At 44.1% G+C, this 21974-nt stretch overlaps 1 protein-coding gene across 2 annotated transcripts in view; it reads right to left on the reverse strand.

Moving 5' to 3' along the window:
- socs7 (suppressor of cytokine signaling 7) overlaps nt 1-21974 on the reverse strand; it is a 190445-nt gene that overhangs the window by 126923 nt on the left and 41548 nt on the right. For both annotated transcript variants that reach the window (XM_059956711.1, XM_059956710.1), the window contains exons 2-3: nt 21250-21314; nt 7703-7807 (exon numbers count right to left, since the gene is read on the reverse strand). In XM_059956711.1, coding sequence (XP_059812694.1) covers nt 7703-7807; nt 21250-21314 — 170 coding nt within the window. The remainder of the gene's footprint in view (nt 1-7702; nt 7808-21249; nt 21315-21974) is intronic.

Genomic DNA, 21974 nt, shown 5'->3' on the forward strand with positions numbered 1-21974 from the left:
ACAGTCTGTATATTTTGTTCAGACTAGCAGCGAATGTCAAATGAAATCAAAAGACAGTGACTATGTGGTCAATCTCAGCTGGGACCAAGTTCAGAATCCTCTAGAACACGAGTACAGGTGTCCCTCGCTTTATAAATGTTCGCTTTACGCCACTACACTTTTACAAAAGACCTACATTAGTAACCTGTTTTTGCATTACAAAGAGGATTTTCGCTTTTACGAAAATTTTTCCCATATAAATTAATGGCTCTTCGCTTTACGCGATTTCGGCTTAAGAAAGGTTTCATAGCTTTGTAAAGGGGGGGGGGGAAGACACCTGTATGTTGTAATCAACACCCAGCAAGTGGTAGAAGTGAACAAAAATGTAAAGTCTGACCCTTAAAACACAGTTTACATCACACTGGCTTGAATGTAGCAGTATACATGACAAGAAACTTGAAACTGAAAACATAGCAAGCTCCCACAACTAGCACCTATGCTCAAATAAACTCAGGGTTCCCAGCTTGACAGCCCTCGACTTCCCTGGAGCTTCACTACCCCACCCGAGCCCAACAGGATCAGACGACATCAGGCTGGTGTGTAATTCCATGAACTGGATGGGCAAGATGGCAAGTGTGACTTGTGGAGAGAAGGATTGGAATAAAAACAGAACATGTTCATCAGCATCTGCTGAAAGAGAAAATTAACATTTCAGGTCAAAGATCCTTTATCAGGTTCTGATGAGCTCATGTCTTCAGCTGTTTCCCTTTCTAATTTCAGATTGCTCTCCCAGGCTGACGGGGCTCATCAGCTGTGGTTGGCAGCTCATCTATGAGAAACTAAACTGATCTCAAACCTCCAGTGCCTTGTGGCTGTACGCACTTAAGGGAAAGGCTTTGGGAGTAAACCCAGAGGGAAAAGTCCGGAGCTGGAGTCTCCAGGGCAAACCTATGTTGAATTCAATGCTGACTGGCAACTCTGCTGATGGCAAACTGTTGCTTTGTGTGGAGAGGGGCAACAGCTTGCTCTCCATACCATACTGCCTTAGCTTGCGTACTGACATAGTCACTTGCATTAGTCTTGTCAGCCACAGACAGTGTTGTACCTACAACACAGACAGTTAGGACGCAGCATCCATGGTCGACCTCTACCAATGGAGATCACTTTAGAATCTGCAGTGTTTGTCAGTCATACTGGGGTTGGACTGGCCTTGGTCAGACCAGGAGGCAATCTCATGTTTAAGCAGGACAGTAGTCACTCTTCATACAATGAAATGTTTCCTGCCATTCTTCACAGTCCTCAACCTCTACCTTCTTATTCAGCTATTACACTGTTGGAATGGCAGGGTGGAGATACGTCTCTACCACTACCAAAGGAGGTGTGAGGCGTTCCTTCCCTCCGCTAGCCTGCAGGACACACTTGGACAAGGTGCAGCACCTGCTTAGCCCCCCGATCAGGGTCACATAAAGCCATGGGAGCAGGTGGTGGACGGTCGTATGAGCAGCCGGTACAGATCACACGTCCTGGTTATGCAACCACTGACGCCAGGCAGACAATCTCTGAAGAGTATTGATAATGGCTGGGGGGAAGGGTCACCAGTCTCGTGAAGCACTGCCCAGAAGGCGGCAATGGCAAAACACTTGCATCACCCTGTAAGGTTTCACTGCTAATGTAATGGCTTCTCTGTAATGTTCCACTGCCGAGGTAATGGTTTCTCTGGAGCAGCAATGTTTGGGTCATGTCTAGAGATAATGGGGCATGCTAGCCAATGAGCCGGATGTTGATCTTTCTTGTGTGTCTGGGAGCTGGGAAGTCGCGGGTTTTTTTGGCCGGGGAGTGATGGGGAGAGAAGACGTGAATGGAGAGAGCTGGTAGACCACCGGATAAATTGGACTTGGAGTGAGGGTCCGAAGGTCAGCGACAATTGGAGGAGGCCGATGGTGGAAGAACGACCTTATCAGTGAGCTCCAACCTTGCACAATAGAGTTGCTTCATAAGAATGGGCTCTTTTTCTTCTTGCTTTCTTTACTATCCATATAGTCTAATTCAGAATTATAAAGCTCAATCCTTTAATTGCATGTTGTGTACTGTTTGTTATTTCGGGGTACTGATTTGTAACAGGGGACTCATCGCGCAGCATCCACCCAAATGAGATTTCTTAAGTTTGGCCGGGCCAGGGCCTGTCACCCCCTATATTAACTGCTACCCAAAGCGAGAGTTGCACACTTCTGTAGAAAAATTTGCCAAGAACAATCATGGTCATGTAAAGACCACGATTGCCCACGTCATATGACATAGTACATAATGATGATGTCATAATGATTGCACTGTACGTGGAATACATTGTTGGAGAGAAAGACAGAAGACCGAGAAACAAAGAAGACATGTCATCACCTCTACTTTCTCAGACATTTGCATAGATCTGAAGTCACCAAAAAATATTTACGATCTTCTATAGATGTGCAGTGGAGAGTATTCGAACTGGTAGCATCAGAATTTGGTATAGAAACATCAATGCCCAGGAACAGAAAAGACTACAGAGAGTTGGTGGATACAGCCCAGTCTGTCACTGGCAAAGACCACATTTGAGCACATCTACAAGGAGCACGGACACAAGAAAGCAGCATCCATCACGGACCCCACTGTCCAAGTCATGCTCTCTTCTCACTGCTGCAATCAGGTAGGGGGTACCGGAGCTGTAGATTGCCCCTCATATCTGGCATGGATAACTTCACTCACCTCAACACTGAACTGACTCCACAAGCCCTGCACTCACTTTCAAGGATTTTACAACTCATGTACTCAGTAGTTTTTGTTATTTGCAGTTTATCTTGTTTTGCACATTGGTTGTTTGTCAGTCTTTGTTTATGTATAGCTTTCTGCAAATTACATTGTTTTATCCCGCAAAAGCCTGCGAGAAAATGAATCTCTGGGTAGTACATGGTAACATATTGGCACTTTGATAATAAATTTACTTTGAACTTAAACTGAATGAGAACCCCAAGAGGAAGACCCAGCCCCACTGAACCCATTCTTCCAGCAGATCCTGCTGTGAATGGATAATAATGCTTCAGATCTCTCTTCTGATTCATGTATCCCATCAAAAGGAACTGTTATTTCATCCTCTGTATCTACAGCCCCCTGAGCGAGAATCCCGGGAGTCAACATCTCCAAAGATCTATTCTGGGCCAACATGACGATGCAATCACGAAGAAGGCACATGAGTGGCTATACTTCATTAGGAGAATGAGATTAAGTATGTCACCAAAGACCAACACATTTCTATAGTAGAGAGCATTCTGACTGTTTACATCACTGTCTGGTATGTGGGGTGGGGGGCACTGCACAGGATCAGAAAGTGCTACAGAGGGTTGTAAACTCAGCCAGTTCCATCACAGGCACTAGGCTCCCATCAGAGGACTTCTTGAGGCATCGCCTTTTGAAGAAGGGAGCATCCATCACTAAAGACCCTCATCACCCAGGACATGCCCTCTTCTCACTACTACCATTCAGTTCAGGGAGGAGGTACAGGAGCCCGAAGAGACACACTCAAAGCTTTAGGAGCAGTTTCTTACCCTCTGCCATTGTATTTCTAGACAGCAGCTCACTATTTTGCTCTCTGTTTACACTACTTATTTATTTATTGGGTGGTGGGATGGAGACACATCTCCACCAGAGGTGGCATCAGGCACTCCTGCCTACATCAGGTGTTCCCAACCATTAACCGAGGAGTCAGTGGACCTGAGGCCTCTGTCATACAACATGGGATGTAATGATGATGATTTATTATTTCTTTAAATTTCTTATTGTAACTTATAGTAATTTTTAATATATTGCACTATAACCCTGCCACAAAACAAATTACACAACATATGTCCTTGATATTAAATTCCATTTTGAGAATCAGTTGTTCTATCCTCTCTTGAATTGAGACATACTCAATCAGGTGCAGAACAAAATCTGCTAGGGAAATAGATGCAGGAAGGATGAGCTGATGTTTTGGGTTGAAACTCTGCATCCTCCTGGTTACTTTTCTTTTTAAAATTGCTGTTTTGCACTTTTTTTTACTGGAGTGGACTGGCTCCAAACAATTTAGCCAAACAACAGTGCTAAGTTGAACTGGACATCCCTAGACTGTTTCAAGAACTCTTGATGTTTGATGTTTTCCATGGTGCTTCTTTGTTTTGTGGCTGTCTGCAGGAAGCCTAATCTCAGGGTTGTATACTGCATTTATACTTTGATAATAAATGTACTTTGAATCATTTTCCGTTCCAGATATTGCTCAGCCCACTGCGTTCCTCCAGCAGATTGCTTGCGGCTCTAGCTCCCAGTATCTGCAGTCTTGTCTCCCTATGCTCAACCAGACTAGTATTGGACTGAACTCCTTCCAGTAACTTCCAATGAAGCAACGGCATCTAGCTAATCTATCTTAATCTGTATATACACAATTCCATCCATCATCCAGGATGTGGCTACACCTTTGCTACCATCAGGGAGGAGGTACAGAAGCCTAAAGGCACAGCTCACTGATCATCCCCTCTGCCATCCAATTTCTGGAATGGACATTGAACCTGTGAACACTACCTCGCTTTTATGTGTACTTGTGCACGCGGTTGTGTTTTTGTGTGTGTACACACATACATATACACACATATATACATTCACAATATACAATGTATTTAATTATATAGTATCTCTTCCCCCCACCCCCCCGAGGAACAGACTCTCTGTAAACAAGAGTGCTGAACTGAGCTGGTGTCAGGCTAGACCTTTGCTGCAGTGTGTGTGGCACAGGGAAACATCCTCTGTGCACCTACTGTAGCCCACTCACCACTGAACTAATCAGCATAATACCAAGGCTGACGCTTCAATGCTGAACCTAGATGGTGCTACCTTGTCAGGGGATGCATCTTTCTGAATAAAATAGGCATGTCTGCCCACCTAGAGATGCTATGACACAATGCTGACAAGCAGGGAAACACTCTCTCTCAAATAGGTGGCATTTATTATTAAGGACCCCCATCACCCAGAACATGCCCTCTTCTCATTGCTACCGTCAGAGAGGAGATGCAGAAGTCTGAAGGCACACACTCAACAATTCAGGAACAGCTTCTTCCGCTGTTGTCAGATTTCAGAATGGAGTGTGGTACAGGGGAGTGTCTACACTCCCCGCCCCTGGCGCTCTTCCTCTGCCACCAGTCCCACACCCCTCCTGCAGCGTTCCACCCTTGCCATTCCCAACATCTTTTGCTCCTGCTAGATTTACAAAAGATTGGCAAATATAGTATTGTGCAAAAGTCTTAGGCACCCTAACTATGGTGTGCAGTTACTAGAATATGTAACAACACTTGTGGGGGGTTGCCTCCAGAGATGGGCAGCGATTGAATCTTGGCATTTATTACCTTAACCAAGTTTGCAGAAAGCTGTGTAGTGTGGTACTGGCATCACACACTGCATAGAAATGGCCTTGGGCTCGTTTTCTTGAGGACATTAGCAAACACTGTTGTATTTTTGCAATAGCCTCTGTGCCTGTTCTGGTAGTGTTGGCTCACTAAGGAGCTGGTTTGTGGAAACCAATTTCATTGTCAAAGCAAGGGTTTTATTAAATTCGATTTTAGAATCATCCCTGGAGCAAAAGCATTTTTAAGAAATTGGTAATGTTAAAAGTCAGCATAAAGCTGTTGAATTGTGACAACCTACCTGATTTATTACATTCTGAGGACAGAAATCTGTTGCATCTCATCTCCAGAGGCGGCCTGTCCTGGGGTTGGGTGACTGAGTAACTGAGCAAGTGAGTGAATGTGCATGAAAGGGAGGGATGAAAGGGGCCAACACTTGCTGGCTGCCCTCAGCACACAAGACCACAATATATAGGAACAGTATTAGGCTTGTCATTTGGTCTGTCAAGTCTGTTCCACTATTTTATCATGGCTGATCCATTTTCCTTCTCAATCCCAATCTCCTGCCATCTCCCTGTATCCCTTCATGCCCTGACTAATCAAGAATCTATCAACCTCTGCCTTAAATATACTCAATAACTCGGCCTCCACATCCACCCGTGGCAACAAATTCCACATATTCACCATCCTCTGGCTAAAGAAATTCCTCATCTACTTCTAAATGGACCGCTTCAAGTAGTGTTGGTTGTTAACACAAATGATGCATTTCATTGTGTGTTTCAATGTACCGGTGATAAATAAATCTGAATCTATCCAGACACTCCTTGGCTGCTGTCAGCAATTCTGCTTCCTTTATTCTACCCTCTACATGGAAAACAATTCTCTCAGATTCCCCTCCAAGTCTCTTTTCCCTTACCCTTAATCTATGTCCTCTAGTTTTATTCACTTGTGACATGGGGAGTAAAGTTCTCCTTGTGACTGCATGGGTTTCCTCCAAATGCACCAGCTTCCTCCCACATTCCAAAGACGTACCAGTTAGGACTAGTAAATTGTGGACATGTTATGTTGGTGCCAGAATGGGTGGAGACGTTTGCGGGCTGCCCCAGCACAGCTTTCCGTTATGTTGGTTGTTAACACATTTCACCGTATGTTTGGATGTACATGTGATAAACAAATAAAGCTGTGATGTTCAATCAGGAAGGTGGTGTTGGGTGGGGGGCAAGAAGTGGAAAGGTAGGAGGTGATGGGTAGAAAAGGCTTAGCACTGAAGAAAGAAACTGTTCAGAGGAAAGATCGGACTACGGGAGAAAGGGAAGGAGGAGGGACGCCAGAGGGGGATGATAGGCAGATGAGGAGAAGAGCAGCCAGAATAGAATATGGAAATATAGAGAAGGGGGCAGGGGGGGTGTAATTATCAGAAAGTTGGAGAAAACAATGTTCATACAGTTGGGTTAGAAGTCACTCATATGGAATACAACTGAGGGTGGCCTCATTAAGGCAATAAAAGAGGCCATGGAGCAACATGCCAGAATGAGGATAGGGAATGGAATTAAAACGCTTGGCCACATGTATTTCTGCTTGTTGCAGACAGGGCCAAGGTTCCGAGTCATCCTGAGATCTCTCCAGGCTATTTAGAAATGCAAGCTCCTTTGGAATTACAACCACAGATTATTTACAGCAGTGCCACAGTCAAACCAGGACACAACTCAGGAGGTCAGATTGTATCTATGTAAGGAATTTCGCAACTCAAAAGACAAGGATCAACTTTATTTACCATATACATTACACTAGGGTGGAGATGAGTCTCTGCCAAAGGAGGTCCAAGGTTCTCCTTCCCTCCACTGGCCTGTTGCACCTGCCTAGTCCCCCCTCCCTCCCCCCACCCCCCTGGATCAGGGTCAGGTGAACCCATGGGAGCAGGTGGTGGATGGTTGTATGAGCAGCTGTTGCAGATCACAAGTCCTGGTTATGTGATCACCCACACCAGGCAATCTCTGAAGAGTATATTGACAATGGCTGGGGTCACCTGTCTTGTGAAGAAACTGCCCAGAAGAAGGCAATGGCAAACCGCATCTGTAGAAAAATTTGCCAAGGACAATTGTGGTCATGGAGAGACCGTGATCGCCCACATCATACGACATGATGCCTAATGATGACGATGATGATGATATATGCTGGGGTGCGTTGGCACAACATAAACAACATTCAACAATTATAAAGACTAAAGAACTACATAAAAATAGAAGATAAAATACAGATATGGAATAAAATGTGCCTAAATACCATCATGTTGCCGTAGAAATACAGACATGTATATACTGTACCTAGAAGGCTGAGGCTTCTGCGCGGAGGGGGTGGTGGTGTTGGAGGATGAGGGGATGGCAGCCCACGGCGAGAAATATCCAGGTCGACTAGTGACACAGTTTCTCCTGTTGGTTACAGATAGAAGCAAAGGTCAGTGAAAAGAAAATTAACCCCTTTATTCCCCTCCATGAGTCAGTTTCTCCCTCCCTCTATTGCATGTCCCCAAAATATTAGCAACACCCAGCACCTGCTGATTCCATTGCTGAAGAATGAAAGACTACCCACTTTCTGCTTCCTTCACCCATCTTGTAAAGACACTGCCTTGAAGGCGGCAATAGCAAACCACTTCTGTAGAAAAATTTGCCAAGGACAATCATAATTATGCAAATACCATGATTGCCCACGTCATACAACATGACACACGATGTTGATGTCAAACAACACAGCACATGATGATGATACCCCTTATTTTTGTACATCTCCATCAAATCTCCCCTTGTTCTCCTACAACCCAGGGAATTAAAGTCCTAATCTATTCAATATTTTCCTGTAACTCAGGTAACCCTGGTTTTTGTCTTTTATGAACTGATAATTAACAACCACGTCCCTGTGGTTACAAATACTCGGCACAGACAGACAGTCAACATGAGAGTCTAGAAGCACAAACTACTCTCAGCAACTTTTATGATGTGATAATTAATATCCATGTCCTTGTGGTTACAAATATTCAGCCCAGGCAAAGTCAACATGAGACTAGAAGTACAAACCTGCCTCAGCAACTAAGAGTTGGAACAGGCCTATGGATTTCTAATAAAACTCCCAGCAGCTTGCTGGGGACATTCCCTATACTCACTTCTCTAATTGCCCTCAGATCACTCATGGGACCAACGATGGTTTTCAATCTCACTGCTACAGTCAGAAGTTCTCACCTGCTTCAAAAGGGCTACAATTATATCAGTGCCCAAGAGCAGTAGTGTGGGTGACACTCACCTCTATGGTCCAGCGAAGTGCTCTGAGAGGTTGGTCATGACTAGACTGAACTCCTGCCTCAGCAAGGACCTGGACCCATTGCAATTTGCCTATCATCACAATGGTTCTACAGCCGATAAGATCTCATTGGCTCTTCAAGGGGTCTTGGATAACCTATACAATACTAATACTTACATCAGACTGCTGTTTATGGACTACAGCTCATTTCTACAGTTCTGACCAAAAAGCTCCAAATCCCAGGCCTCTGCAACTGGATCCTTAACTTCCTCACTGGAAGACCACAGTCAGTGCAGATCGGAAGTAACATCTCCACCTCACTGACAATCAACGCTAGTGCACCTCAGGGATGTGTGCTTATCCTATTGCTCTACCCTCTCTACACATATGACTGTGTGGATAGGCACAGCTCAAATGCCATCTATAAATTTGGTGACATGGAGGCATACAGAAGCAAGATAAATCAGCTGGTTGAGTGGCATCGCAGCAAGAACCTTGCACTCAATGTCAGTAAGACCAAGGAATTATCCTGAACCCAATATATCAATACAGTTACAAAGAAGGAACAAAGGCTCAAAAAGGCGACATCTGTCATGAAGGACCCCCCCCCCCCAATCACCTTGGACATGCCTCCTTCTTATTGTTACCATCAGGGAGGAGGGTACAGGAGTCTGAAGTGTATGTGCATGTGTGTATATTTTTCATACATATACACACACATACACTTCTTACTACAAGTTGCAGTTTATTATATATCACGATGTTCTGCTGCCACATAACAAATTTCATGACATATGCCAGTGATATTAAACCTGATTCTGAATGGTTAAATCACAGAACGAGGTGACAGAAACAAAAAAAACCAAGAGATTCTACAGATGCTGGAAATCTAGGGCAACATGCAAAATGCTGTTGGAATTCAGCCGGTTAGACCAGGCATGGGCAAACTACGGCCCACGGGCCATATGCGGCCCGTTAAGCTTTTTAATCCGGCCCGCAGAACGATGAAATTATATTAATAAACCTTGTTAACGTTTTTTCCCCGCAATTCTGGCGTTTTCCCAATAGATGACGCACTCTATATACATTTGTGGCGACCCGTTTCCTGGCACATCCGAACCGGCTCACAATTAGCCAGCGTTCCAGCTAAGGAAGATAGCCTGTGGGGATTTGCGAGCACAGAGCTTTGGAGCCTCTGCGCAGGGGGGCAGGTTGAGGGAGGCTTAAAAGTGAGGCTGGGGATTTCGAATAAAGTTTTTTTCTTCGACTGCAGTTACCGACTCCGTGTCGTAATTTTAGCGCTGCATGTAGCACACCGCTAAACATTGACCTTTGTTGAGGTGCAGCGTATTACTCCACATTTGCGCTTTACTCTTTGTTCGGCTCGACCTACTTGTGTGAACAGGCGTTCAGCGTCATGAACATCAACAAAGCCAGCCACAGATCCAAGTTAACTGACCAACACCTCAGATCCATCCTGAGAATCGCCACAACAAAACTAAATCCAGACTTTGATGCGCTGGCTAAAAAGAGAGACCAACAACACTGTTCCCACTGAAATTAAAAATAAGTTTCTTTGTTGTGTTATGTAAAAAATGCATTTGAAAATATTTTTTTCAATAAGCCTTACATGTTACATGTCATTTCTGTTAAGTGATGGACGTGAGTAGTGCGCAGGTGCACGTACGTTCTCAAAATAAAAAATGCGCTCCAGATCAAATAACGTGCTCTGCATACTGGCGCGCTCTCACTGTTCTGTCATTGTGCGGGTCGTTGTTGAGTTTTGGCACAGGGGACAATTGAATAAGAAGGAGCAGGACAAGCAGACCTGCATCTCCTACCGTTTTTGAAATAAAGACAGTCAGGAGGAGAGTGATGATGATAATATCTTGAAGGATAACAGAATTTTCAGTGCTTTAAAATAATAACTGTTACTATTAAAAAAAAAGCTGTATTTTATTTAATTTTCAGTGTTTTAAAAGACATTTCAATAAATAGCTAAATACCTTGGGACTTCAAAGACAGATATTTTGTTGTAATGCATTTGTTCATTTTCAATTGAAATTAAAGCACATGTTTTCTACATATCCCATGATATTTTATTTTCTCTTATGAGGTGTATTACCAAAACACTCCGTCCATCTGCTCCTGGTCCGGCCCCCCTGTCAAATTTTAGAACCCTTTGTGGCCCTCAAGTCAAAAAGTTTGCCCACCCCTGGGTTAGACAGTATCTATACAAAGTACTAAACATTACCCCCTCCATTGATGCTGCCTGGTCTGCTGAGTTCCCCTGGCATTTTGTGTGCTTTGAGAAAATCAAAACCCAAAATGAAACAGAACCATGGGTTCAGAGGGAATAAGAGGATAGAAGATTTTGAAGCAAGAGAACAAGGCTAGATGGAGATTCTGGTCAACATCTTCCAGAATTTCATAGATTTGAGAATTGTCCCGATTGATTCAGAAACGTAACCCTGCTGACTACAAAAGAAAGGAGAGAGAAAACAGAATTATACACATCAGCTAGCAAATCTTCAAGTTTGTGCATGATACCGCTATAGGCTGTATGGCAAACGAGTTGGAGTACAGGAAAGAGACAGCCTTTTGACATGGTATCGTGGCAACAATCTTTCCCTCAATGTCAACAAAACTGCTGCTCATTGTCTTCAGGAAAGGTGATACTGTATGCTCCCATCTACACCAACAGTTTCAAGACCCTAGGAGTGAACATCACCCACACCTGTCCAGGTCCAACTATATAGACATCATGGTTAAGAAACTCGACCTCTTCAGGAGTTGAAAAAAACCTGGTATGCCCCAGTTAACCCTTAATTGATTCACCATAGAAAGCATCCTATCTAGAGACATAATGGGTTGGTACAGCAACTGCTCTGCACATGGCCGCAAGAAACCACAAAGTTGTGGACACAGCTCAGCTCGTCACGGAAGGTAGCCTCCCTCTACAGAGATTCTGCCTACACTTCTTTGCTGTCTCAGTAAAGCAGTCCACATAATCAAAAACCCCATCCAGCACAGACATTCTGTCTTCTTCCTTCTCCCATCAAACAGACACACACAAAATGCTGGAGAAACTCAGCAGGTCAGGCAGCATCTACGGAAATGAACAAACAGATGAGATTTTGGACCAAGACACTTAATCAGAACTGGAAAGGAAGGGGAAGGCGCCAGAATAGGAGGGACAGCTAGAAGGTCATAGGGGAAACCAGGTGGGTTGGAAAGATAAAATGACTGGAGAAGGAGGAATCTGATAGGAGGGAAGAGTGGACTACAGGAGAAAGGGAAGGAGGAGAGGATCCAGGGGGAGATGATAGGCAGGTGAGGAGAAGTAAGTGGCCACAGTGGGGAATAGAGGAAGAGGGTGGGGGAGGGAATTTTTTTTTTAACTGGGAGAAATTGATATTCATGCTATCAGGTTGGAGGCTATCCAGATGGAATACAAGGTGTTGCTCCTCCACCCTCAGGATAGCCTAATCGTGGCCCAAGAGACAGCCATGGACCAACATGTCAAAATGGGAATCAGAATTAAAATGTTTGGCCACCGAGAAGTTCCACTTTTGGCGAATGGAGCGGAGGTGCTCAATAAAGCTTTCCCCCAATGTAGAGGAGGCCACTTTGGGAACACCAGACACAACAGGCGAGCCACACCAGCATATTCACAGGTGAAGTGTTGCTTCATCTGGAAGAACTGTTTGGGGCTCTGAATAGCACCATGGTTGCTCGCAGGGAGAGAGATTAGTGGGGAAGGACGAATGGACAAGGAAACCTTGGAGGCAGCAATCCCTGCGGAAAGCACAGAGAAGGGGGTTAAGATTTGTTTAGCGGTAGGATCCCTTTGGAGATGGCGGAAGTTGCAGAGGACGATATGTTGGATACAGAGGCTGATGGGGTGGTAGGTAAGGACAAGAGGAACTCTATCACTATCAAGGTGGCAGGAAGATGAGGTGAGCTCAGATATACGAGAAATGGAGGAGATGTGGAGGAAGGGAAACTGTTCTTTGAAGGAAAGTCACATCCTGGGAACAGATGAATACTCTTAAAGTAGTGAGAGTAGAAGCATTCAGATACAGCTGGGTTTCTTCAAAGAAATGAATCACTTCAAAGTTAATATATGTGCAGTTCTGGTCACCTACCTACAGGAAAAATATCAATACTAAAAAGTATAGAGCAAATTTATAAAGACCTGCCTGGACTCTGAGAACCTGACTTAATCGGGAAAGGTTGAATACGTTAGGACTTTATTCCCTGGTGTGTAAGAGAATGATAGGAGATTTGATCGAGGTATACAAAATTATGAGAGGTATAAATAGGGTAAATGTAAGCAGACTTTTTCTACTGTGGTTTCAGTGCTGATGCTTCCTCTGGAACATTCGAGAACCAGAGCACAACCAGACAAGTCTTGACGAAGGGTCTCGGCCCGAAACGTCGACAGGGCTTCTTCCTATAGATGCTGCCAGGCCTGCTGTGTTCCACCAGCATTTTGTGTGTGTTGCCTGAGAAATTTCTTTAACCAGAGGGAATTACTCCTTGGAGTTTTCTATTCAGGACAGCAGTGAAGACTAGGAACACATTCATGGTGATTAACAGAATATTTTTAGAGCAACACACACACAATGCTGCAGGAACTCAGCAGATCAGGCAGCATTTATGGAAAGGAATAAACAGTTACTGTCTCGGGCCAAGACTCTTCACCAGGACTGGAAAGGAAGAGGGCAGAAGCCTGAGGTTAGGGAGGGAAAGGAGTACAAGCTGGCAGGTGAAAGGTGAAAGTTGGGGGAACGGGGATGAAACTTTGAAAAACTACTATAGATGTGTAGTGGAAAGTATATTGACTAGCTGTATCACAGCCTGGTATGAACACACTCATGAACCGACAGCCTAGTCCATTACAGGTAGGCAGCATCCATCATCACGGACCCACACTACCCAAGTCATGTTCTCTTCTCACTGCTGCCACCATGAAGACACAGGAGCCTTAGGACTCACACCACCAGGTTCAAGAACAGTTACGATCCCTCAACCATCAGGCTGTTAAACCAAAGGGGGATAACTTCACTCTCTCCATCATTGAAATGTTCCCACAACCTATGAACTTCACTTTCATAGACTCTTTATTTCACATTCTCAATATTTATTGATTATTTATTATTATTATTATTATTATTATTATTATTATTTCTTGTTGAATTTGCACAGTTAGTTGCCTTTTGCACACTGGTTGTCTGTCCTGTTGTGATCTTTCATTGATTCTGTTCTGGTTGTTGGATTTATTGAGTATGCCCATAGGAGAACAAATCTCAGAGCTGAATATGGTGACATATGTACTTTGATAATAAATCTACTTTGAACTTTAAGAAGCTGGGAGGAAATTAAATTAAGGGAATCAAAGGATATGGAGTTAGTGCAGGAATGGGGGTGAGATAAAAGATCAATGTTTCTGGAGATTGCTAGAGTAGCCAGGAGAGGGGCAAAATGGTCTTCTCCTGCTTTGGCTTTTTACTTCCTGGTGGAATGGGAATGAAAATGGGCCAGTGACCATAACCCAGAAAGATAGGACAAGGGAAGAAGAGTTTGGAATGGAAGATGGAATAAGGGTAGGCAGCCAGGAGAAAATGGAAGTCAAGTGTAAGAGGTACAAAGCTAACAGAGATCAGAGAAAGCAAGTAACAATTGCTAGCTGTGCCTTATATAAACAAGAAACTTGAGAGTAGGACTATGACAGTAATGGAGTTGTCAGGAGAGATCAAATGGTAGAGAGGCATTTAAGTGGATCTCTGGAGGGGGTGAGGAGGGGGGCAGGGCAGGGGGCAAGATGATAATTTGCTCATCTCTCCATGATAATGTTTCTGCAGAACCGGTAACAGAAGAATCAGCAGATACTGCAGATTAAATACCTGAACGTTCTGTTAACACTCCCCTACAATTTCTTGCTCACACCATCATTGCATGAGACACGTGTTCTGACTCCTCTTACCATCTTCACAATCATTTAGCTTCATTAAAATCTTGGCACTTTCTCATCATTAACCCAGTATTTTAAATGCCAATTAGAAAATAGTTGTAAAATCAGTCAGCTCCATCATAGCCTCCGTAATATCCAAGAGCAGTGCCTTAGGAAGGAGGTGTCCATTATTAAGGGCCCCCACCACCCAGGACATGCCCTCTTCTCATTTCTACCTTTGGGAAGGAGGTACAGAAGCCTGAAGACACACACTCAACGATTCAGGAACAGCTTCTTCCCCTCTGCCGTCAGGGAGGAGGTACAGGAGCCTGAAGACACACACTCAACGATTCAGGAACAGCTTCTTCCCCTCTGCCGTCAGGGAGGAGGTACAGGAGCCTGAAGACACACAATCAACGATTCAGGAACAGCTTCTTCCCCTCTGCCGTCAGGGAGGAGGTACAGGAGCCTGAAGACACACACTCAACGATTCAGGAACAGCTTCTTCCCCTCTGCCATCAGGGAGGAGGTACAGGAGCCTGAAGACACACACTCAACGATTCAGGAACAGCTTCTTCCCCTCTGCCGTCAGGGAGGAGGTACAGGAGCCTGAAGACACACACTCAACGATTCAGGAACAGCTTCTTCCCCTCTGCCGTCAGGGAGGAGGTACAGGAGCCTGAAGACACACAATCAACGATTCAGGAACAGCTTCTTCCCCTCTGCCATCAGGGAGGAGGTACAGGAGCCTGAAGACACACACTCAACGATTCAGGAACAGCTTCTTCCCCTCTGCCATCAGGGAGGAGGTACAGGAGCCTGAAGACACACACTCAACGATTCAGGAACAGCTTCTTCCCCTCTGCCATCAGGGAGGAGGTACAGGAGCCTGAAGACACACAATCAACGATTCAGGAACAGCTTCTTCCCCTCTGCTATCAGGGAGGAGGTACAGGAGCCTGAAGACACACAATCAACGATTCAGGAACAGCTTCTTCCCCTCTGCTATCAGGGAGGAGGTACAGGAGCCTGAAGACACACAATCAACGATTCAGGAACAGGTTCTTCCTCTCTGCCATCAGGGAGGAGGTACAGGAGCCTGAAGACACACACTCAACGATTCAGGAACAGCTTCTTCCCCTCTGCCATCAGGGAGGAGGTACAGGAGCCTGAAGACACTCACTCAACGATTGAGGAACAGCTTCTTCCCCTCTGCCATCAGATTTCGGAACAGACATTGACCCATGAACACTACCACACTACTTCTTTTATTTCCATTTATCTTAACTATTTAATATACACATATATACTTATTGCAATTCTGTTTTTTTTTCTACATTTATCATGTATTCCATTGTACTGCTGCTACAAAGTTAACAAATTTCACAATATATAGCAGTGATATTAAACCTGATTCTGATTATCAAAGCCACACTCCTTTTTAAAAAATTCTTTAACAACAGCATTAACAAAGCTGCACCTTTGCTCCGTCCACAACACAGATTTCCTGATGGCCAACCATTTTGATTCCACTCCCCATTCCAACATGTCAGTCCACGGTCTCCTCTACTGCCACGATGAGACCACTCTCAGGTTGGAGGAGCAACACCTCATATTCTGCCTGTGTACCTTCCAATCTGATGGCATGATTTCTCTAACTTCAGGTAATTTTTACCCCTCCCCCCCCCCCCCACTTTTTCCATTCCCCATTCTGGCTCCCTTCTCTTCTCCTCACCTGCCTATCACCTCCCTCTAGTGACCCCCCTCCTTCCCTTTTCTCCATTGGTTCATTTTCTTCTCCTATCAGATTTCTCCTTCTTCAGCCCTTTGTCTTTTCCACCTACCACTTCCCAGCTTCTCACTTCAATTGTCCCTCCCCCACCCACCTACCTTCCCCCATTACCATCTAATCTGTACTTATTCCTACCCCCCAAAACACATCATTACCACCTTTCTTCTGGCTTCCCACTTCCTTTCCGGTCCTCATTGAAGGGTCTTCACGAAATGCCAACTCTCCATTCTTCTACATAGATGCTGCCTGACCTGCTGAATTTCTCCAGCATTTTGTGCATGTTGCTTTGGATTTCCAGCATCCACAGAATCTCTTGTGTTAATAGCAAAACTGCTTGGCTGGGAATCACTTTTCAATGTTCCATTGGTTAGTCCAGTTTCTGACAAGTGCTAGAATCAAGACTTTTCCACAAACAGACCTGAACACCAGAGCAGTACCACATGTAGGTGAGAGTATACATCATGGAGATTTATAATCTAAGTTCTCCTCTCTGACAAAGTGCTTATTCTTCAGCTAACACCACAAATAAATTACCTGAACATTATTACAGTTTGGGGCAATATGGTAGCACAGCAGCTAATGCAGCACTTTACAGAGCCAGCTACAAGGCTGGGGGCTTCCCTCAGCGCAATCCTCACTGATTTGACTCAAATGATACATTCGACTATGTTTTGATGCACACGTCACAAATAAAAATAATCTTCATCTTGTGGCAATATGCTGGGCATACAACTGGTTATCTTGCTTCCAACATTACAATAGCAACTACATCTGATTAAATGGGACTTCATTCCCTAGAGCAGGGGTCGGCAACGTTTACCACTGAAAGAGCCAATATGGACCCATTTCCCACAGAAAAGAAAACACTGGGAGCCACAAAATGAAATAACACTGCATACAACGGGTTTTTTTTGCCTTTATTCTATGTATAAACAAACTATAATGTGTTGCATTTATGAAATTGATGAACTCCTGCAGAGAAAACGAAATTACATTTCTGCATGCAACAAAAACATTTTGAACTCCGAAAAAAAGACGTTGGGTTGAAGGTTACTCCGTAGGTAGCCTACCTTGGATCGAAGAATTAAAAGAAAGCGCGCACTGGCGGGTATCAGGTATTGGCAGTGGTGATGTATATTAATAGCGATAAAAAACACGTTGTAGCGGTGTAGCGCTACACGCAGCGCTAAAATAAAGACACTGCAGTCAAAGGTAACTTTATTCGAACTAAACAGCCTTGCTTTAAAGCCTCCCTTAACCCGTCCCCGTGGGCGCGGATGCTCCAAAAGACACGTACTCACAAACCCCCGTAGGCTATCTCCCTTAGTCGGAACGGTAGCTAATTGTGAGCCGGTTCGGATGTGCCAGGAAACGGTGTCTCCGCAAAGTTTTCATATTGTACAAGATCACCATAATCTTCAAATTTCGAATTACATTTCAAAAGCTAACAAACCACGGGGAGCCGCATCACAGAGATCAAAGAACCGCATGTGGCTCTGGAGCCGCAGGTTGCCGACCTCTGCCCTAGAGCATGGGAGAATGAGAGGGGAATTTGATAGAGGTATACAAAACCGTGAGGAGTATTGAAAGGGTAAAACCAAGCATGCTTTTCCCACTGAGTTTGGGTGAGATTAGAACTAGAGGTCATGGGTTAAGGGTGAAAGATGAAACGATTAAGGGAACACGAGGGGGAGCTTCTTCGCTCGCAAGGTGATTAGGGATTAATGAACTGCCAGTGGAAGTGGTGGATGCGGGTTCGAATCCAAATTTCTCTTAAATGTACTCCTACATGGATGGAAGGGGAATGGAGCGCTATGGACTGGGTATAGGGAAAAAAATAGGATTCCCTTTGTTTATTTGGGATACTATATTGTTTAATTGGGACAGGAGACTGTTGGCGAACAGTCTAATTAGCGTCTGATGTGTGTACTTGTGCAGCCGTTATGACACTACATTGCGCTGAAAGCAGATTTTACACAGCTGCATGTGTTTGTGTTAAAAAGCAGTGATTTTTGTTACTGATAGTTGGCGAGAAATAAGCAGCAAGACAATTCAGAACTGTTTTTCTCACTACAGTTTCATGTATTCAGGCTTGGAGAAGCCAGAAACGGCCTGGAGTGAAAATGAAACTATTTCACTACTTCAAGTATCTTGATCAACAATCATCTGAATATTACAATGAAAATGAAGATTTGGAGGATGCAATCGTCGACAGCATTGTATGAAGGCAGTCCACTGTCTGTACTGATTTTGTTAACTTACAGTCAAAAGAAATAACACTGGATGAATTCCTCCATCGATAGCTATTAGGAACTAATACAGTTTTATACTACTGCAGTAGTGTTTGTAGTGTTCTAATTTTTTCTGCATTTCATTTAAATACATAATTTGCTACTCAGTGAAATGGTAGTTTGTCTTTTTAAAAAAAAATACCTTTTTAACTATTTCCATAAAACTTCACCTAAGTGGGGCAGCCACTTATTTGACCCTAAATGTACTGGTCCAATGCATCCCCGTTGACTGGAACCCACTGTATTTGTAGAAGTCCGAGTGGCATGGTCTGAAGACTGATGCTGGATGGGAGTTGCCTTGGAGCCACATTTCTGCAAGAACAAGCACGCAGTACTCCCTCATCTCGCATTGGGTCAGCCACAGACCATAAGACATAGAAGCACAATTAGGCCATTTGATCTATCATTCCTGCGCCGCCATTGCACCATAGCAGATTTATTGTCCCTCTCAACCCTATTCTCTTGCTTTTGCCCTGCAACCTTTGACGCCCTTACAAATTAAGAACCTATCATCCTATGATGACATGGCCTCCACAGTCATCTGTGAATTCCACAGATTCACTACCCTCTGGCTAAAGAAATTCTTCCTCATCTCTCTTCTAAACAGACGCCCCACTATTCCGAGTCTGTGCTCTCTGGTTCTAGACTCACTCACTACAGGAAATATTTTCTCCACATCCATACTATCTTGGCATTCCAATATTCAATAGGTTTCAATGAGGTCACACCTCATTCTTCTAATCTCCAGGTGCAGAACCATCAAATGCTTCTCATATGTTAACCCTTTCATTCTCTTAAACCTCCACTGGACCCTCTCCAATACCAGCACATCCTCTCTTAGAGAAGGGGCCCAAAATTGCTCTAAACACTCCAAGTACGGTCTTTGTTTTTATATTCTAGTCCTCTTCAAGTGAATGCTAGCATTGCATTAACTAGACTATAATTTCCTTGCTTCTGCCTCCCTCCCTTCTTAAAAAGAGTGGAATGACAATTGTAATTTTCCATTCTTCCAGAATCAGTCCAGAATCTAGTGATTCTTGATAGACCCTTACTAATGTCTCGACAATCTTTTCAGCCACCTCTTTCAGAACTCTGGGGTGTAGTCCATCTGGTCCAGATGACTTATCCACTTTCAGACCTTTCAGTTTCCCAAGCACCTTCTCTTCAGTATTAGCAACCAAACTCGCTTCTGCCCCTTGACACTCTTACATTTCTGGCATTCTGCTAGTCTTCTACAGTGAAGATTGACACAAAATAATTAAGTTTGTCCTCCATTTCTTTATCCCTCATTACTACCTCATGTATCATTTTCCAGCAGTCCTCTATCGACTCTCGCCTTTCTTTTACTCTATCTGAAAAAAACTTCTTGGTGTCCTCTTTGATATCACTGACTAGCTTACTTTCATATTTCATCTTCTCTCCTTATGATTTTTTTCTGCTTCCCAATCCTCTAACTTCCCACTACTTTTTGCTAAAGGATCTGCCATCTCTTTTACTTGTATGTTGTATTTGACGCCCCTCGTCAGCTATGGTTACATCATCCTCCCTTTAGAATTCTTCATCTTTGCGATGCATCTGTCCTGCGCCTTCTGAATTGCCCCCAAAAACTCCAGCCATTGCTGTTCTGCTGTCATCACTGCTAGTGTGTCCCCTTCCAATCAGCTTTGGCCAGCTCGTCATCATGCTTCTGTAATTCCTTTTACTCCACAGTAATACTGATGCATCTAATTTTATCTTGTCCCTTTCAAACTGCAGGGTGAATTCCATCATATTATGATTAGTGCCTCTTAAGAGTTCCTTAACTTAAGCTTCCTAATCAAATCCAGTTTATTACCCATTGATTTTTGGGGCCAAGACCCTTCGTCAGGACTAGAAAGGAAGGGTACAGAAGCCAGCACTGAGGCGGAGCAGTGAGAGAGGGAGGGATGAAGAAAGCAGCTGGGAAGGGATAGTTGAGAGAATAAACATTTCTGCTGAGGCACCATCAGAATAGGTGCAGTTACATTTGGCATCATGGCTGGCAGACATGCCATGAGCTGAAAGCCCTGTTCCTGTTCTTTGTTCTACATTCACACATGCTGCCTAACCTGTGGACTAATTTCAAAATTTGCAATTAACAAAGAACAGTACAGGCTCTTTGGTCTACAGTACCGTGCTGACCTACTCCACGATCAATCTAACCCTTCCCTCCCACACAGACCTCCAATTTTCTATCATTCATGTGCCCATCAAGCATTTCTTAAATGCCCTTAATGCCCCCACCACCACCCCCAACTGGGTGTTCCACTCACCCACCACTCTGTAAAATGATTACCTCTGACTGCTACCCCCCTCACACTTTCATCCAATCACTTTAAAATTATGCCCCTGGTATTAGCCATTTCCCCACCTGGGAAAAAGCCTCTTATCTTTCCCATGTCTATCACTATCTTTCCACTTCACTCCAAAGAGGAAAGTCTCATCTCACTCCACCTATCCTCATAAGGTAGCTATTTTAGATTTCTGGTATTTGGAGGATCTTTGCTTTTTAAAGCTTCTTACCTGTGAAAGGTGGTGCTAAAGACACAGGAGTGAAGGCACTTTGCGTCCGAGTCAGTCTGGGTTTGCTGTGGAGGAAAAGACAAGAGACATCAGGGAGGGGAACTGCCCATAGACCACTACATGTGTATTTAACATGATGAGACGTTAAATGGTTCAAACTCCCCAACACAGCAGTGTGCATCTCATTGCCAAATTCATTCTGTCAATGTTGTGTCCTCTCAGACAATAGGGTCCCAGAAGGTAACTCTGCATCTTCAGTCCACCAGGCCCTTCAACCATCAGGCTCTTGAACTTCACTCACCCTATCAATGAAATGTTTTCAGAACCTTTGGACTCACTTTCAAGGACTCTTCATCTCATGTTCTTGATATTTATTTATTGTTATTGTTTTTTCTTTTGTATTTGTACAGTTTGTTATCCTCCACACTCTGGTTGAACACCCTAGTTGGTGCGGTCTTCCATTGATTCTGTTATGGTTATTATTCTATAGATTTATTGAGTACGCCCACAAGAAAATGAACCTCAGGATTGTATATGGTGACTTACATTTACTTTGAACTTACACTGCAGCTTCAGCAGCTCGGACTGTTCTGCACCCTCTCATCACTCTCTCCACGGTGGGGAGGGAGGCCAGAGGGTTTAAAAAACAGACTGTAGGAAATGAGCGGGGAGAGGAGGATGTTCTCAAAGTGTGAGCAAGGACAATACAAATTAAATTGGGAAAC

Source organism: Hypanus sabinus, chromosome X1, assembly GCF_030144855.1.
Source record: "Hypanus sabinus isolate sHypSab1 chromosome X1, sHypSab1.hap1, whole genome shotgun sequence".
NCBI lineage: Eukaryota > Metazoa > Chordata > Chondrichthyes > Myliobatiformes > Dasyatidae > Hypanus > Hypanus sabinus.